Source organism: Mastigoproctus giganteus, chromosome 11 (genome assembly GCF_048544385.1).
Source record: "Mastigoproctus giganteus isolate SK-2022 chromosome 11, ASM4854438v1, whole genome shotgun sequence".
Taxonomy (NCBI): Eukaryota; Metazoa; Arthropoda; class Arachnida; order Uropygi; family Thelyphonidae; genus Mastigoproctus; species Mastigoproctus giganteus.
In genome coordinates, this window is record NC_143585.1 from 107599802 (window position 1) to 107617425 (window position 17624).

Genomic DNA, 17624 nt, shown 5'->3' on the forward strand with positions numbered 1-17624 from the left:
GATGGTGCCCCCAAAACCTCTCTCAGGCTGCTAGATTCCATTCAGAAGAGGGCAGTTAGGTTAATTAATGATTCATCTCTAACCGAGTCTCTCCACTCGCTGTCTCATAGACGTACTGTTTCTGCTGGATGCCTCTTCTACAGATACTTCCATGGGCACTGTTCTTCTGAATTGGCTTGTATAATTCCCGCTCTCCCTTTCAAAACAATCCGAACACATGCCGCCACCAGCCAACATCCATTTACTGTCCAACTTCGAACTCACAGAACCAACTTTTCATCTTCCTCGTTTATTCATTCAACTGCCGTTTTCTGGAACAACCTTCCTTCTTACGTATTTCCTGAAAATTACAGTCTACAGAAGTTCAAGTCCAATGTCAACAAATATCTTCTTTTTTCTTCTCAACCTCCAACCCAAGCACGGTACTAAGTACTATAGGTTCTAATACCTCTCTTGTTTGGGGTTTACATAAAAAAAAAAAACCAATTCACTAAGGGAGGTCCAAGGGGATCACGAAAAAGGATGCAGCAAAAGAAGCAAACCCTTATCCGTAATTATAAGAGTATCACTGAATTCAGGGAAGGTCCCCATGGATTGGAGACGTAGAAATTTATCCACTAAGGGGATCACGAATAATTACAGACCTGTTAGTTTAAGTTAAGTTCCAGGAAAAATAATGGAGTCACTGGTTAAAGAAGCATTGCAGGATCATCTAGACAAGATTGCAGTTACAGTTCAGACACAGCATAGGTTTGTTAAGAGGATATCTTGTCTGACCAATCTGATTGGATACTACGATGTGGTCACAAAGGAAATGGATGCAAAAAATAATTTTAATATTATATTTTTGGATTTCAGAAAAGCTGATGTGATTCTGTTGCATTGCACATGGAAGACTGTGGTGCAAATTGGAGCAGTATGGCATTAACTGTAAGTTGCTGCTAAGGATAAAGGGATGGTTGAGAGGGAGAAGGCAGAGAGCAGAAATTAATGGACAGTGCTCTTCATGGACTAATGTTATTTGTGGAGTCTGCCAGGGTTTGGTGTTGGGCCCATTATTGTTTTCCATATTTATCAATGATACTGATGAAGGTATATCAGGCTTAATGTCCAAGTTTGCAGACAATACAAAGGTTGGCAGGATTTTTAATGACAGTAAAACTATGTCACAATACTATCACTACTGCAACAGGATTTAGAAAAGTTGGGCAGATAGGCTTAGAAATAGCAACTGAAGTTTAATACTGACAAATGCAAAGTACTGCAAATGGGTAGCAGTAACTCCAGAGTAACCTACCAACTGTGTGGTACTACACACTGAGCAGTGGTTGGTTTTTTTTTTTTTTAGGAGCATTAGCAACTAAGGTCATATTGCTCTGGGAATATGCGGTTGTCATTCCCTTGACCTTTTCGCATCCTCCATATTTGGTGGTGATGGGCTCGAACCCCAGTCTAATCAAAAAGCGTGTGCTACGCACTGCTGCTCCTTCCCACCTGGCTACGAAGATGCCCTGAGCAGTGCAGACAAGCTGCCAGAGCAGCTAAATGATATAGGCTGCCAGAGCAGCTCAATGAATTTTGCTAGCAGGGATAATTAGGTGATTATCCCCTTGTGTAAGGTAATGGTCAAGCCACACCTTTGCAGCATTTGGAGACTAGGTACCTGTGAAATGATCTCATTGAGGTGTGTAAGGCCTTAGTTGTAGAATAGATGTGTGGAAATTTGCCTTTAGCCAGCATGTGGTTAATATCTGGAAGAAGTTTCCATCTGTCATTGTGGAAGTTGACAGCTTAAATAAATTCAAGGTGAGATGGGATTTTTTTTTTTTCTTTCTTTTTTTTGGGTTGATGCTGTATCAGCTTGCTTTCTTGCATCATATGCCTGTACTAATGATAATAACAGAGAATGGTTTCGTTATTTGGTACTTAATGAACAACACTGGCAGCTAAGGCCATAGTGCACCAGGTCAAGATCTTCATTTTCACTTGGTGCAAAGAAACATCAATAAATATATCTGGCAACCTCTAATGAGAGTATCATATCAACGCAAGTAAATATACATAATCAAAATACAAAAAGGATAAATTCAAATACATGTGTGCAAACTAATGGATTGTAAAAAGTTAAAAACATCATTCATGTCATCTCTTCACCTAAAATCTGGCCGAGTGTAAATGGTTCATCCAGATTATTAAAATCCGTAAAACATAAATGTCGTGCATTTATGAAAACAAGACATTCCATAAAAATATGAATAATGGTTAAACTGTTTTACAGTTTTAACATATAGGTGGGTTTCCACCATCAGCAGAAATGGGTGTGCAAGCTGTCTGTGAGCCAATCAGAACAACTCCCTTTCTTTGGACCCTGCATAGACTCAACTGCGACTGCATGATTACTGGCTTAATCTGCTTTGGTTTATTTGTAGCCTGTTTGTGCCAAGAATCCTGCCACTGGGAATACAGTTTTTTACATATTGCTTGACTGTGTATTTGTATATGGGACTGAGGAAAAGAGAAGGTAACAGATGGTGAGGATCAATGGCAGTAAAGATACGGTAGGTATGTGGATAAAAACAGTATTCATTCCTACAATTAAGGGAAAGAGACCATTATTTTCAATGTTCTCTATTTTATGACCCTTCATATTGTCTGCACTACCCCACAGGATATTATACCCACTAAGATCATCAAGGTCTGCCTGGAAGATGTTGATCCCAGGTAGCAAATACACGGAATAAATTGCAAGGAGAAATCCCACAAAGAGGCAAATAGCAGTTGCTCTCTACAGTGGTCGGAAGAGGAATTACTTGGAAAGGACTGCCAACTTCACAATGAACAGGTCTATCACCCATTCTTCTTTCATATCATGCTGACATTATGTAAAGTAGGATCCTCATTTGTCTTCAGATACGTCTACTGCAAACAAAGGCATACTAGCTTGTGCCTATGTAGGAAACCTTGATGTCGTCAACAAATTTGTTGGAATCCACGGCAATTCCACTGCATGAATTTGGTCATTATTTGGGCTTGGTGTGATGAATGACTTCTGAAGTATTGAGATTTATCATTTTTGGGGAAGTATGGACTCTGTCCTGTGTTTATTATTTGTAATGCTGAGTTTGGGGGCGGGGGAAGCTGCCACTTGATAACTTCTGAATATTGGAATATTGAGATTTATCTTTTTTTATGGCTATATAGACTCTGTAGTGTGTGCATTTCTTCCTTGCAGAGTTGGGGGGGGGGAAGACTCTGGCAGCACTTGACAATCAACACTATGATCATTTCTTCCTGCACAAAAAATTGTCTGATATATCCATGGTTTTTTTTAGTCTTTTCTTATCACTTTTTGTTACCAATGGAGCATTAGGAAGTACAGATATCAGACTGGCAGCTGATTGGTCCTTCTGTACAGTTTTTTGCAATCTTAGTAAGTAATGTGTAAAGGAAGTAAATGACTCCTTTGGTGTAAGTTATTTTAGTTTGAGTTCTGTTGGAACATCTGCCTACTATCTTCTGAGTGTATGACGGTTTATTGGTATTTAGAGGTTTCATGCTTTTCATCCTAGTATGATATGTTCAGCTCTGCCTTAAATATCTGTATTTCCTTCTTTCACTTCTACCTCTGGCATGCTCAGAGTATGCAGGGTTTTCTTCCTGGCAGTTAATGTGTGGAGGTTTTGAGGCTGAAGAGACTAATTTCTTGATCCTTTGCACCACCTCGAGCACATGGAAGGGCACCAGGACATGCCATTTACAAGTGTCCGTATTTCTGGCTCATGAAACAGTATAGTGAGTTAGGTATGCACGGTCTTAATGGACAGTGCAAGTACCCAGCTATAATGGAATCCAGAGATGCTGGTGAGTCAAATGTAAGGATAATATTTCTAGTAGGGAGTAGGTTTCCATAACAGAAAACAATGTTATTATCTCATGTACTACTACAGTACAACCAATTTGTTAATGAAAATAAGCAGGAATTCCCAACATTTAAAAAAAAATAAAAAAATTTACATTTTAATGTATATTTAATTTTTTTATGAAAAGAAAAAGATGGACAGAAACAGTTTTTGTCATCAACTACATCACAATGGTAGCACAGAGAAGGATGAAATCAAGTAAAAAAGACAAGATTCTCTATTGCAAATCCAGAGAGTTGGCAGCTATGAGATCTATCAATGGAATGTGATATTTTTAAAAATATGCTTTCAGAGTTGCAAAAATTGATTCTGCTTTTGTATTAGTTATAAGTTATTCTGTAAATACATCTTTCAATATAAAATTATCATTGAAATATTTTATTTATGTTCATAAGTAAAGTAATGTTTTCCACACTCATGGAGACTCTCCCAACTGCAAGGAAAATTCTCTATGAGATGTCAGCATATCATGTCCACAATGACATGTATTCCTTGATTGGGCTGCTTGTTGGACATAAAAAAAAAAAAAATCCCTCAACTGAGAATAATTAACTCAGCCAAGCAGTCAGATATAGCTGAACGATCCTATGACACTCCAATGTTGCCCTTCTGAACTAAAATGTAGTTGGGACTTGATGTCCACACAGTACGGAAGGGCAATGAATGTAAGCACTGTGCTAATTATAAGGGCTTCTCAATATTATTTACTATTTCATCAAAGCATCGCACATTGTGGATATATCAATAATTGGCATGACTTTCAAAATATCTATTGGGATCATTGTTGTGGAGATAACCCACATTACCATTTCCCCCTGGTGTTTTAAAATAGATATTGCTAAATATTTAATTTTTTTTTATTAATGTTTTTTAAAACATTCCAATAGCTTATCCTCTCTGTCTTGGTGCTTTGGATTAGGATTATCATGATGCTGTGAAAGTTTCAAGGGCCTCATTTGAAAATGTTTATTGACACTATAACCACATTAGCAAATGGTTGTTGATAGAGGACTCAATGAACCTAAATGCCAAGTAATCATAGGAATACTGATGGCAGTATTTTCTTTGGAGACAGTTTTGTAATTGGGGTCAATCCAATAACCAGAAAAAGTTAACTAAACAGCTTCAAATAACTGACTGTAAACGAGTTTCACAAAATACAAATGCCTCAAAACAAACAAACTTAAACACAAGTCAACAAGTATAAATTCATTCACAAAGTATACACCTATATAGTAATATCACACCAAAGATAAAACTCTCATGGAACACACAATCAAATTATCAAAATGTTCATGCAGTAATAGTAATGCATGTGGAGTTATGACTATGGTTTCAGCAAGAAACCATAGTTTCAGAAAAATAAAGGAGCCAATAACCAAATAACAGCAGTGCTCTAAATTCTGTCTGCCAACTGTTGGTAGATAGAATACAGAAAATATATGCACATATAATTAAACTTCCTTATAATTTTATTTTTCAGTTTTAAAATTAGAATAGTATTTTGTGAATTCTTTAACATCCAGCAAAAACTCTAAAACAATCTCTGTGGGTGCTATGGCTAATATTGAAGACCACTGATTTACAGTACAGAAAAAAAAGCACAGGAATAAAATAATTGGTAGGCATGGAAAACAAAAATAACAAGTTATCAGCTTTTTCATTCAACGATTATTATTATTAAAGTAAACAAGCCAGTGGTACTTTGACAATTGTTCAATGAAAGAGTTTGTTAACCATATGTACCTGTTTAAGCCAGAAATTGAAGCAACAGTGAAGACACTATAACAAGTGCAATGATCTTAATGTTCACAATAATTCATTTCCCATCATTACTGAGTTTTGGAGGTACTGAATTGGCTAATTTGCATAACAGATGAACTCCACAGAATCTTCATATCTATAGCTAACAAATTTCTGCTTCTTTTTCTTAGTTGTTGGCGTATTGGCTTCTGCAGCCATAATGCACCTCCTAAGGTTTTTGCACTACTCTGATTCAAGCCTGAGGCGGGATTTGAACCCGCAACCTTTGGGTTGCCAGGCAGGCACTTGACCCACCGGGCTAGCCCGGTCGTCTACTATACCTTATACCAAGTAAAATTTAGTAAAGAAAAGTACTGTTGACTATTTACCATACCACATGGTTTCAATTTTAATTTGCTTAGTGATTTATTAGGTATCATAAAAAAATTCCACTTACCTTATCTTTTTTGTTTCTCAAAACAACTTGTCCATCTTCATCATCTCTTGTCCTATTTTCTTTGTCACTGCTATCTTCAATTTCAAAATTCTCATTATCAGTTCCAATTTGCTTACTAAATTCTTGGACAAATCCAGTATCTTCACTTTCTATAGGAGTGGACTGAAGAGAACCATGTTTAATATTTTCATCAGCTAATACTGTTTCCTTAATTTCCCTTAATGAACTTTCTTGAAACGAGTGCATAGATTTATCTGTCTGTAAATTTAAATTAATTTTAGATTTCTGGGTGCAGTTTTCACTTTTAACCCCATGTGTTTTGTCACAGTCAATTTCATTCAAAGAAGCTTTATTTTCAAGTAGTTCCTGATTTAATGTGTTAGTAATTAGATCACTTTCTGTACAAGAAGGCATTGTTTCTTTATGATCTTTACATTGTGACACTTCAAGTGGTAATTTTTCTGTGGAAGACTGCACACCTTTTTCACATGGGGAAGAAAATTTATATTCTGTAAAATTTTCATCTGGGTCATAACCAAATTCTGAAACATTTTTGCTGCCCAGCAACTTGATATTTTGATTGTTTGATAAATTTTCTTTGACGTCTGGTGGTACCTGTAGTACATCATCAACTTCATCATATTTCTCAATGTTGGTAACTGAAATGTGGTTTAAGTTATTCAGTTCCTGATTTGGTATTCTCACATCAGTAGTAATTTCTGCTTTTAAAATACTGAGCTGAGATGATACATTTACTTCATGTTCTTTAACTTCTGATGCTAATGTGTTCTGTTGGTCACTATTCCATCTGTTGAAAATGTAAAATGGCAAATTAGTAAATTTCCAGACCATAAGCTGAAGTATTCAAAGTAATCAAAAAGTTATACATGGTGTTGTTACATAATCACCAAATTTCAGAAGCACATCTACAGGTGATTTGGAACAAAAGTTAGCCTATAAACCATAGGTTGATTTTACATCAATATTGAATTAAGTATTGGTGTAATGTATGTTGCACGACTCTTGATTTTCTAGAGCAGTGATGTCCAACCTTTTCCTGTACAGGGGCCATATTCAAAGTTAGATTTGTTTTGTGGGCCACACTGAGTGATGGAGAAAAATTAGTGCATTACATTTTCCGTATCTTGTTATATATAAAAGGAAGTTTCTATTTTCAGGTTACTGTTTTTTATTTTTCAGACTATATATAAAAAATGCAAATTCCTAACACTTTCATATGCAACATATCTATGTTAGTGATTTATTGTTTAGATTTTTATTAAAATGACTTACTTTTGTTTTTGTTTTAAATACCTTACTTTTGCTTTTAAATTCTCACTGCTCACTTTAGAAAATTAACAATCTGCAAAAGATCACTGCTTTTCACTATTAAGATGAATTAATAAACCATATTAAGCTATTCAAAAATTTTATTCCAATACACAATTTTTTACAATACAAAAATTTTAGTACAATACACAATAACATTTACTGAACAAAACTTAACATTTAAATGAGATGACTGAGGCTGGATATTTTTAGATATTTGTTCAAAATGTGGTTGAAAATTTGCGATGTCAATCTCATTCTGTATTGAGATTATCTTCATTCTGTATTGAGATTGCGATGCCAATCTCAATACAGAATGAAGATGTTCACCTGTTATTCTTTTTCTTTTTAAATATTTATTTGATTTCATGTGCGAAAAAATTTGCTCACAAACATATGTTGATCCGAACAAAGTAGCGATTTTTATGGCATTTTCTTTTATTAGCGGAAAATCTTCAGATGGAGTCTTGTGGAATTCAAGTAGTTTATTTGGCAGTCTATATTCTTATTTTTGAAGCATGTTTTGCCTTGAATAATATGGTGATTAACTGCTGAATCATATGGCAATTAAGGCTATGTGATTTTATAAAATTTGCAGTTGACATAACCAGTTAGAGACTAAATACTTTCCCATAGAGAGCTTCTTGATGCACAATGCACTGAATTCCAACCAGAGGTTCAGTTTCGATATCTATCATTTTCTTGGTTATTCTACTCATAAGCTCAATGTTTTTACCAATCACATTTTTTGCACCATCAGTTGTCAGTGACTCCTACCAGGTTTCTAATATTTAATTCTAACTTTTCAATAGACTGGCAAAAATTTTCAAAAAGATTTTCACCTGTAATTGTTCAGTGCATACTCTGTAGGTCAGCTAAATCTTCAACTGGTACAAAATTATCATTAATTCCACGTATGAAGATAAAGAGTTGGGCTGTGTCATTTACATCAGTACTATCATTCAGTGCCACACTAAAATATTTCATTTGTTTTATGTTTTCCAAAAGTTGTTTGAACAAATTCTTTCCAGTTCTTCTACTTTGCACATAATTGTTTGTCGAGACAAACTAATGTCTTGTATCATTGTTCGTTTCTCTGGACAAATTTCTTCCACAACTTTTAACTTAGTATAATAATAGCTATTATCTGCTTAATATCTCCTAATTCTTTGTTACTTTTAGTAAATAATACAGGGATTACCTTGATCTCTTTACAGGAAGGCTTCTTATCCAACTCTCCTAGTCCATCAAGTAAATTAATTAAAATACATAAATTTAATAAACTACATTTTAATGTGTTCCATAGCGATACTACGACACTGATTTAACCTGGAATCACCGTTGAAACCCCAACCCAACTCCAAAACTATCAACTGTGATGCAACCATCATTATAGCAAAACATGATGTCAAATTTACTCATAGTAGAAAGAACAACTAAATAAGAAATACGTGAAGGCAGATTTCTTCCTCCTTAAGTTAGACGGAAACTTTTCGATACTTTGTGTTCACAGGACAGAGTGAAACTAAAAAAATGCACTGATGCTCAAGTATTTAAAAGGAATTTAGACCTCATCACGCATGCGTTTATAGAACAAATCATCCAATATTTTTTCGAAGTTCATTTCAAGTGTTTCAACAATAAGCAATTTACTATAATTGTGCTGAATATTATTTTGGCTTCATTAAAAAGAAAGGAATGTGCCTCATTCACGGCATGGAATTCCAACTCTGAAGCATTTGCTCTTGATATGTGTACAGAAGCCTCATGTTGTTTAATGCGAAAATCTACCCCCCCCCCATGTAGATCCAAGTAAACTGAATTGCAGTCTTTACACGAAATACTAAGACGAGATCATGCGTTTAATAATGTATCTAATTTATTGGTCAGTCTAGCTATTACTTTCTTATCTGTACCCTTACATAAATCATTTAATTTGCACTGTTTTCTACATATGGGACTATAATAAAATGCTTTTATCAATATTTGTTTTTGGATTGTTATTAGTTGTCTTTTCCTGGGCAATCAGTTTAACTTTATTGTCTGTCTGTTTGTTTGTTTGTATGTATGTAGTCTTTTACGGCGCAAGGCCATAATGCACCTAACTATGGTGATGTTAAATACATAGTTCTATCCGTACAGATGTTATTTAAATTTATACTGCATTGCACAGTTTTATCTGTTTGAGGAAACCAAAAATTTCGGTTACATTTGGCGTATCTGCTAGGAGGTCAGAAATGCTGAAAGAGGTGTTTGTTGTGGAAAATGAGGTAAACATAGCTTGTTGATCAGTATCATATTTGGGGCAATCAATAAGCACATGTTCGACAGTGAGCTGAGTGTTGCACCCTATGCACCGTGATGGATCAGTGCTTGCAAGTAGATAGAGATGAGTCAGGTGCGTATGACCTATTCGTAATCGAGCTAGTACTACTTCTCTATTCTCGCGTGTACTCGACTTCCAAGGCTTGAGAGAGCTTTCTTTATACGGAGCAGTTTTTTACCAACTTGGTTTTGCCAGATATGTTGCCATTGCTCAACACTTTGCTTCTTTATAATTAATTTGAAATCAGAGAGTGGTATGCTAAAGGGTTGATCTACAGGATTGTAGCAGTTTTGGCAGATAGGTCAGCACATTCATTTCCAACAATTTGAACGTGACCAGGGCTCCAACAAATGAGAATTTGTTGTTTGTTTTTATTTAACTTGGTCATGGTGTTCCAAATGTGTATGAGTAAGGGGTTATGATGATTTTTATTCTGCTGTACAGCTTGGATAGCACTAATTGAGTCTGTGTAGATAGCGCTGTGCAAAATATTTGCGAAGTGGGTGAAATTTAACGCTACGTAGATAGCATAGAGTTCTGCAGTGCAGTTACTGCATTCAATGGGGAGTTTCTTGGCTATAGTAAGGTTGGGAAATACTGCTGCTGCACCAACATGGGTACCAGTTTTAGATCCGTCCGTGTAGATTGGCGTGTACTCTACGTGTTGGGTTCTCAATGTGGCATGAATTTGCAGTATGTTCTGCTGGGATAAGGTATGTTTCCCCAATGATGTGAGTGAAAGGTCGCACAGCGATATGTGATACATCAAGGGTGGAGCTGTACGCGAAGTGGCCGGCTGTATAATGTTAAGGTCAATTTGCCAATCATTGAGCAGGGAACGCAAGCATATCCCTGTTGATGGGTTTTTAGATGGGCAGGCTCTGTAAAGATTTTCCTTTGGGCAAGAAAAGTCCGTTCCGAGTAGGGTTGTCCAGTTGCCCTTTGACTTTTGCTGCATAGTTTAACATTTTTAACAAATGTTAAACTGCGCAGCATTTGTCTGCGTAGATGTAAACAGGTTTCAGTTGCTTCAGCATATAAGCTCTGAACTGGCGATGTATGGAATGCCCCTAGTGCAAGATGAAGAGAACTGTGATGTACGGGATCAAGCCAAAATAAGGCACTTGGTCTAGCAGAGCTGCAGACCACAGAGCCGTAGTCTAGACGTGACTGTATTAATGCATGATACAAATGCAGTAGCGTGTAATGATCAGCTCTCCATGTTGTGCCAGATAGTAAAAATATTTAGCTTCTTAAGGAAAATAAACCAGAGCTGTTTTATATGTTCGAGGAAGGTAAGTTTTTGGTCTAGAACCACACCAAGAAAGCAGACACTGCGAACCACTGGGATCATTTAATTTTCTAGGTGAAGTTCTGGGTCTGGATGTAGGTTAAGCTGAAGTGTATCCCAACAGTCTTTTGGGGTGAGAGGCAAAAGCCATTGTTTTGTGACCATTTTACAACTTTGTTAATGGCACCTTGCAACTGTCTTTCTACCATTTGCATATTAGGCGAATAGCAGGAGATACTGAAGTCATCGGCATACAGGGTGGTGGACACTGTTTGTGGTAAACCCTGTGTTATGGAGTTCATTATTATGTTAAATAGGGTGGCACTCAGTACATACATCATATTTTGGTCCACATCATTTGCGTTTTTTAGTTCTTGTAATTGTGGAGGCGAAACGTCTCCATGCTTCCCTTTTGCTAGTCTGTCTAATACGTTTTGCTTTTGCCCGAGCCTGTTTAAAGTGGATGAGATTTGCAGTTGTTGGAAACTTCCTGAAGATGTTCCATGCTTTGTTCTTTTCTTTTTTAGCCACGCTGCATTCATCAATTCCACCAAAATTTTGAGCATGCTGATATTTTGTTGGATTGCTTTGGAATTGCTTGGTCCACTGCCTATAGTATTTGGTTAGATATACATTCTGTGGCTGAGTTTATGGATGCTTGCTGGACCTGCTTTTCTTCCAGTATTGCTAGTTGTTTGTATATATCCCATTTCGCTTTGGAAAAGTTCCATTTAACAGTTCTGTTAGAAAAGTGGGGGATGTTTGTATCAGTACGCCATATCGCTGGGTAATAGTCACTACCCAGTGGATTGCTGTGAATAGTCCATCCAAATATAAGATATGGATGCTGAGCATAGCAAAACATCAATAGCTGAGGTAGATCCTGTAGGTAAATGCGTATAGGTGTGCAAGCCATTATTGAGAGTAATCAAATTGTGCTGGTCAAGTAACTTTTCTATAATTTGTCCACGTTTGTCAATATTTTGATTTCCCCATAAAGGATGATGACTACTGAGGTGCCCTAGGATGAAATAGGGTTGAGGAAGTTGTACCACTAGTTCTTCTAGGTCGGTGTAGCTTATATTTTGATTAGGCGGCAAGTGTAGCGAGACGATAGTAAAGTCAAAATTAACGTTGACTCACACTGCAACTGCCTCAAGGTTTGTTTTTAATGGGAGCGGTGTGGAGGGTATTTGAGCATTGATTATCAATGCCATATCTCCATGCACCTGATTGTTAAGGTTGTGTTCAACACGATCTTGCTGATGAATTATATAGTTCCAGAGAGAAACAGTTATATATGTGGGGGTCAGATTGGTTTCCTGAAGACAGAAAGTCATAGGATCATATTGTGTGAGGAGATCTTGGATATCATTTAAATTACTGTGATATCCTCTACAGTTCCATTGAAGAAATGTAAGCATTATTTGGGTTTAGTAGAACCCTCAATTTGTTTTCGAGGGGTCGAAGGTTTGTTTCTTTCCCCTTCTTTGCAAAGTATGGTTTTCCAATGTCCATATCCTATCAGTAAATAGTTCTAGTACGTGCTCATCTTGCTGTGAGCTATCTTCTAAGTTCATGCAATCTGTTTGGTTTGCATCAGGAGAGGGAGTTACTTTAGTGTTTTGCTGTGGGGAGGCACCTGGTTGTACAGTAATTGGGGTAGGTATTTATGGCTTTACTTTGTTTGCCTGTCATTTGGTTTACTGGTAAGGTGGTCAATACTGACCTTGCCCACTGAGATAGCGATTCGCTTGGTGGTATGGTTACCACCGTTTGGGTTGCAATTGATATATGTTTTTTGGTTGCTTGAGCATAGACTGGTTTATTATTATTCAGGGTTGTAAAGATTTTTTGGCTTCTTGATAGGTGACATTGTGTTCAGTTTTGTATCGTTGTGTGTTTTTCACATTTCCAAAGAGGACACTCCTTAGAAAACGCTGGATGTGTTTCTCTGCAGTTTGGACAACTAGATGTTGTAGCTGTGCATTCAGTGTTCGTGTGCGCAGTGGACCCACATGCGGCACAGGCTCCTCTGTAGACTGTCTGTGAGTGCCCAAACTTCTGGCACTTGTAGCAGCGTAAGGGATTTGGAATGTACGCTCTAACACGGCAATTAAGATAACCTGCTTTGACTGCTGTTGGTGGTTTAGAGTTATCGAGTGTGAATATTATGTTCCGAGTGGGAACTAGTATGCCATCTTTCTTTGTCATTATTCTTCTTACATTGATTACTCCTTGATCTTGTAATTCCTGTTTTAACTCTTCATCTGACACGTTCATGAGGTCCCATTCGGTGATGACACCTCTTGATGTGTTCAGGGAAATGTGGTGAAATAGTAATGGAAGTTCCACCGAAAGTTTTTAGTTTTAGTAGTTGCTCAAACTGTCGGGCAGTGGCAACTTCAACCAGTAAGTCTCCCGATCTTAAGCGACAAACTGTCTTGGGGGTACCTATTATACTTTCTAGGCATTTTTGCACTAGAAACGGCGATAGTTTGCCAATAGGTTGTTCTTCAGTTGAGCGAATGATAAGAAAGGTTGGAGTTCTAATTTTGGCTACCTCAGTCTTTTGACGTTTAGCTGCAACAAAATCAGGCTCTGACTGTTTTTGCCCTGTAAGGGTCTCATCCACGCACCCAGTGGATTTCTGGGTCTTAGGATCTGTTTGCTCCATTTCGCCCCATAAGGGAGAGCTTTTCCCCTCCAGGTTACTAGCCCACCACGTGGAGGCAGGAGCAGTGCCACCTTTGTGACCAAGCGGGTAGCGGGTTAGTAATAAAACAATAAATGGAAGGAAGAAAGAAGGTTACTTTTCCTTCTGATCTAGTAAAGTGCTTCCTTTACTGAATGAATTGAGTGTTAATGTAACGCTGAAAATAAGAAAACAATTTTATTTCACCAAGAAAGATTGCTAATTTACTGGCAGAGACACTTGATCACAAATTTGCTTGGCACCTGGGGCTCTTTAACTTTATTATTAGTGATAAATGGATAACCTCTATTTAGGAATCTCCTTGTTAGTTCCTCAATTTCCAACTAAAAAAAAAAACAACTTTAAACAAAAAACATTCAACAAATTCACCATCACTGAATGATTTACTTTCAAAAGCGATCAAATGTGCAACTTGATAACTGGCACTTACAGCAGATAAATTCCCCGACTGACATGTTTTCGGTGTATTTTGTTGTTTTCTTAATTTATTTTGTCACTTTGAACACTTTTCTTTTGCAACGCTCCTTAATATTAATCATAAGATTTATGCTTGGAATCATAGTTTTGCTTTAAATTATATTCTTTAAAACTGACACAGGCTCCTTACACAATTGAAGAAAGTTTTCAGTCCACCTTTGATTAAAAATACGACACTCCAAATTGACTTTCCGTTTTCAGAACATTTTTAAGGATGGTTTTTTAATTCAATACAATGACAAATTATATCAAAATAGTAGAATTTCACAATATGAATATACTGATATGTACATAACTGTATTTAGTATTTATGTTATTGCACTATTGTTGTTGTTGGAGGTTTTACAGAGCAATGGCAGCAACAGGCCATTACGCACCAACAATGGTAGGAGTTACCAGGTGCCATTAAAAGCGAGATATGTATTTCGTGGGATTTAAATACTATATTCTGTCATAGCATTTTATCTATTTTAGAAAAGTGAAAACTGCATCAATGACAGACCTATCATCTAAAATTTGTTGCAAAGTAGGTATGATTTGAGCTGCATAAGGCTGCAAGAGAGGGCAGTCAACTATGACATGCTGGACTGTTAACTGAGCATGTAGTTCAGCAGTAAAGATGCTGCATTCTAAAGGTAATTGACTGAAGATGACTGAGGACGAAGAAAGAACAGCAGCAGCAACGACATGGTCAGTTTTGGAGCCATCAGTGTATATCTGGGTATAAGATTCATATTTTTCAATTAGAGATTTGTTAAGCTGTTTTATATTCTGTGAAGAAAAAGTACTTTTCCCCATTCTTGCAGGCACAGATCACATGCTGCAGGACAGAGAGTCCATGGAGGAGCAGTGAAACTAGTGGTAGCTATTTTAGAAAGGTCTAGCTGCCAATTATCGAATAATAAGCGAAGAAGTATGCCAGCAGGTCGATTTATTGATAGATAAATGGCATACAAGTTCTCCCAATCTGGAGTAAATAGATGTTTCCATACTGGATGCAGGGGTCGACTTCTGATTTTAACAGTATAATTTAACAGTAAAATTTGCCTTTGTAACAAGAGTGGAGGATCATGAGCTTCAGCGTAAAGGCTCTGGACTGGAAATGTGTGGTAGGCTCCAAGATGGATGCTGGGTCTAGCAGAGTTGTAAACTGGAGATCCATAGTCTAATCGTGATGTTACGATAGCATGTTATAAATGAAGAAGTGTATGACAGTCAGCACCCCATGATGTAGCTGATAATACTCTCAATATGTTTAATTCCTCGAAACAGGTGATTCTAAGTTGTTTGATATGGTTAATAAAGGTCAATTTTTTATTTAAGGTCAAGCTAAGAAATCAGATAGTAGGCACAACAGGTATTGTCATAGTTGCCCAGCTTCAGAATTGGGTCAGGATGGAGATTACGTCTTCTACAGAAGTGAACTGCAATAGATTTTTCAGGTGATATGTGAAAACCGTTTTCTGCAGCCCATATCATAATCCTGTTAAGATCACCTTGAAGTTGTCTCTCAATCATTCTCATGTTTTGGGAGTGACAAGATATACTAAAGTCATCTGCATACAAAGCAGTAAAAACAGTGGGCAGAATGATTTTTGATACTGAGTTGATTTTTATAACGAATAGCATAGCACTTAAAACTGAACCCTGTAGAACACCTTCTTGGATGATGTTACGAGAGAGGGTGGATTGAATGCATACCTGGAATGACCACTATTACAGAAAGTTCTGTATGAACTTTGGCATATTGCCCCTGAAACCTAAAGTGTAGAGATCACGAAGAATTCCATACCACCAAGCCATGTCAAAAGTTTCTCAATGTCTAAATAAACTGTAGTTCAGATGTTCCTTCCTTACAAAAGCATTGCGAATTTGGGTTTCCATTTGAGTCAAGAGGTCTAAAGTTGATCTACCTGTATGAAATCCACACTGCGATGAACTGATAAGGTTATATTTGCTCAGCAACCAGGTGAGATGAGAGTATATCATTTTTTTTGCCCATACAGCTCGTGATGGCAATAGGCCGGCAATGACGTGGATTCATCGAGTCTTTGCCAGGTTTTAATAATGCTATGACATATGCATGTCTCCAGGTATCGGGGAAAGCATTTTCTGTAAATATTTGGTTATACAGAAAAAGTAAGACACAAAGCGACTTTTCACTCAGCTCTTTTAACATGGAATAGTGAACTCCATCGGGTCCAGCAGCACTAGGTCTTGAGCTTTAAGAGCAAGCCATATTTCAATTATGGTAAAGGGACAGTTGTATAATTGGTGGTGGTTAGTGCCAAAATTTTACTTCTGTTTTTCAGCAAGGGACTTTAATTTCTGGAATTCTGGTGAGTATGAGGATATCGCAGAGGTCTGAGAAAAACCCTCTCCGAGAGTAGTAGCTATGTCCTGAGCAGTGAAATGTCATTATCATTTACATTCAGTATTGATAGATGTGAAGGAGGATATTTGTTATACATTTTTCTAATATTTTTACAGATTGTCTGTGTTTTGGTGGTCCTTGTAATTGTGGAAATGAAACACTTCCATGATTCTCTTTTGCTTGACCGCTGGATGCGCCTAGCATTGGCTCTGGCTTTTTTAAACTGGACTAGATTAGCAGTGGTAGGATTCTTGTGAAAGTTATTCCAGGCTTTATTTTTCTCTCGTTTAGCTCAGTTGCATTCATTGTTCCACCAGGGTTTTGGTCTAATTTGATGACTTATGAAAACTCATGGTATTGCTGCTTCTGTAGCCTGCAATATTTAGTTTGTTATGAAATCAACAGGATCATTTACTGACACATTTGAAACAACTGTTTTTTCTAGGATTGCTAGCTACTATACATTTCCCAATCAGCTTTTGCAAAGTTCCATTTGGCTGTCTGATTATGGCAGGGTGGTAAATTTGATTCTATATGACAGACTATTGGGTAGTGGTCACTGCCCAGTAGACTATCATGAACAGACCAGTCACACAGTGAAAAAAGGGCTGGTGAGCATATGGAGAGGTCAGTTGCTGAGCTTGACCCAGAAGGCAGGTGAAAATAAGTGCTTAGCCCAGTATTCAGTAGTGTCAGATTTAATTTATCAAGAAATTTTTCTAATATTTTTCCCCATTTATCATGTTTCTTATCACCCCATAAAGGATTATGTGCATTAAAATCTCCTATGATGAAAAAGGGAAGAGGAAGCTGAGATACAAGAGTTTCAAAATCACTGTACCAGATGTCTTGATTAGGGGGAAGATATAGAGAGACAGTTGTAAGAGCAAAATGAAAGGATATTCGAGCGGCTACTGCTTCAAGATTTGTTTGTAGCATTAATGGTCAGGAAGGGATATTGGAGCTGACTACAATCACAACCCCTCTGTGA

At 37.1% G+C, this 17624-nt stretch overlaps 1 protein-coding gene across 1 annotated transcript in view; it reads right to left on the reverse strand.

Moving 5' to 3' along the window:
- The window catches only part of LOC150078339 (serine/threonine-protein kinase 10-like), a 387198-nt gene that overhangs the window by 124027 nt on the left and 245547 nt on the right, over positions 1-17624 (reverse strand). Inside the window, exon 12 of the mRNA XM_090385108.1 lies at positions 6121-6928. Within this exon, the coding sequence (XP_090241234.1) occupies positions 6121-6928 (808 nt within the window). The remainder of the gene's footprint in view (positions 1-6120; positions 6929-17624) is intronic.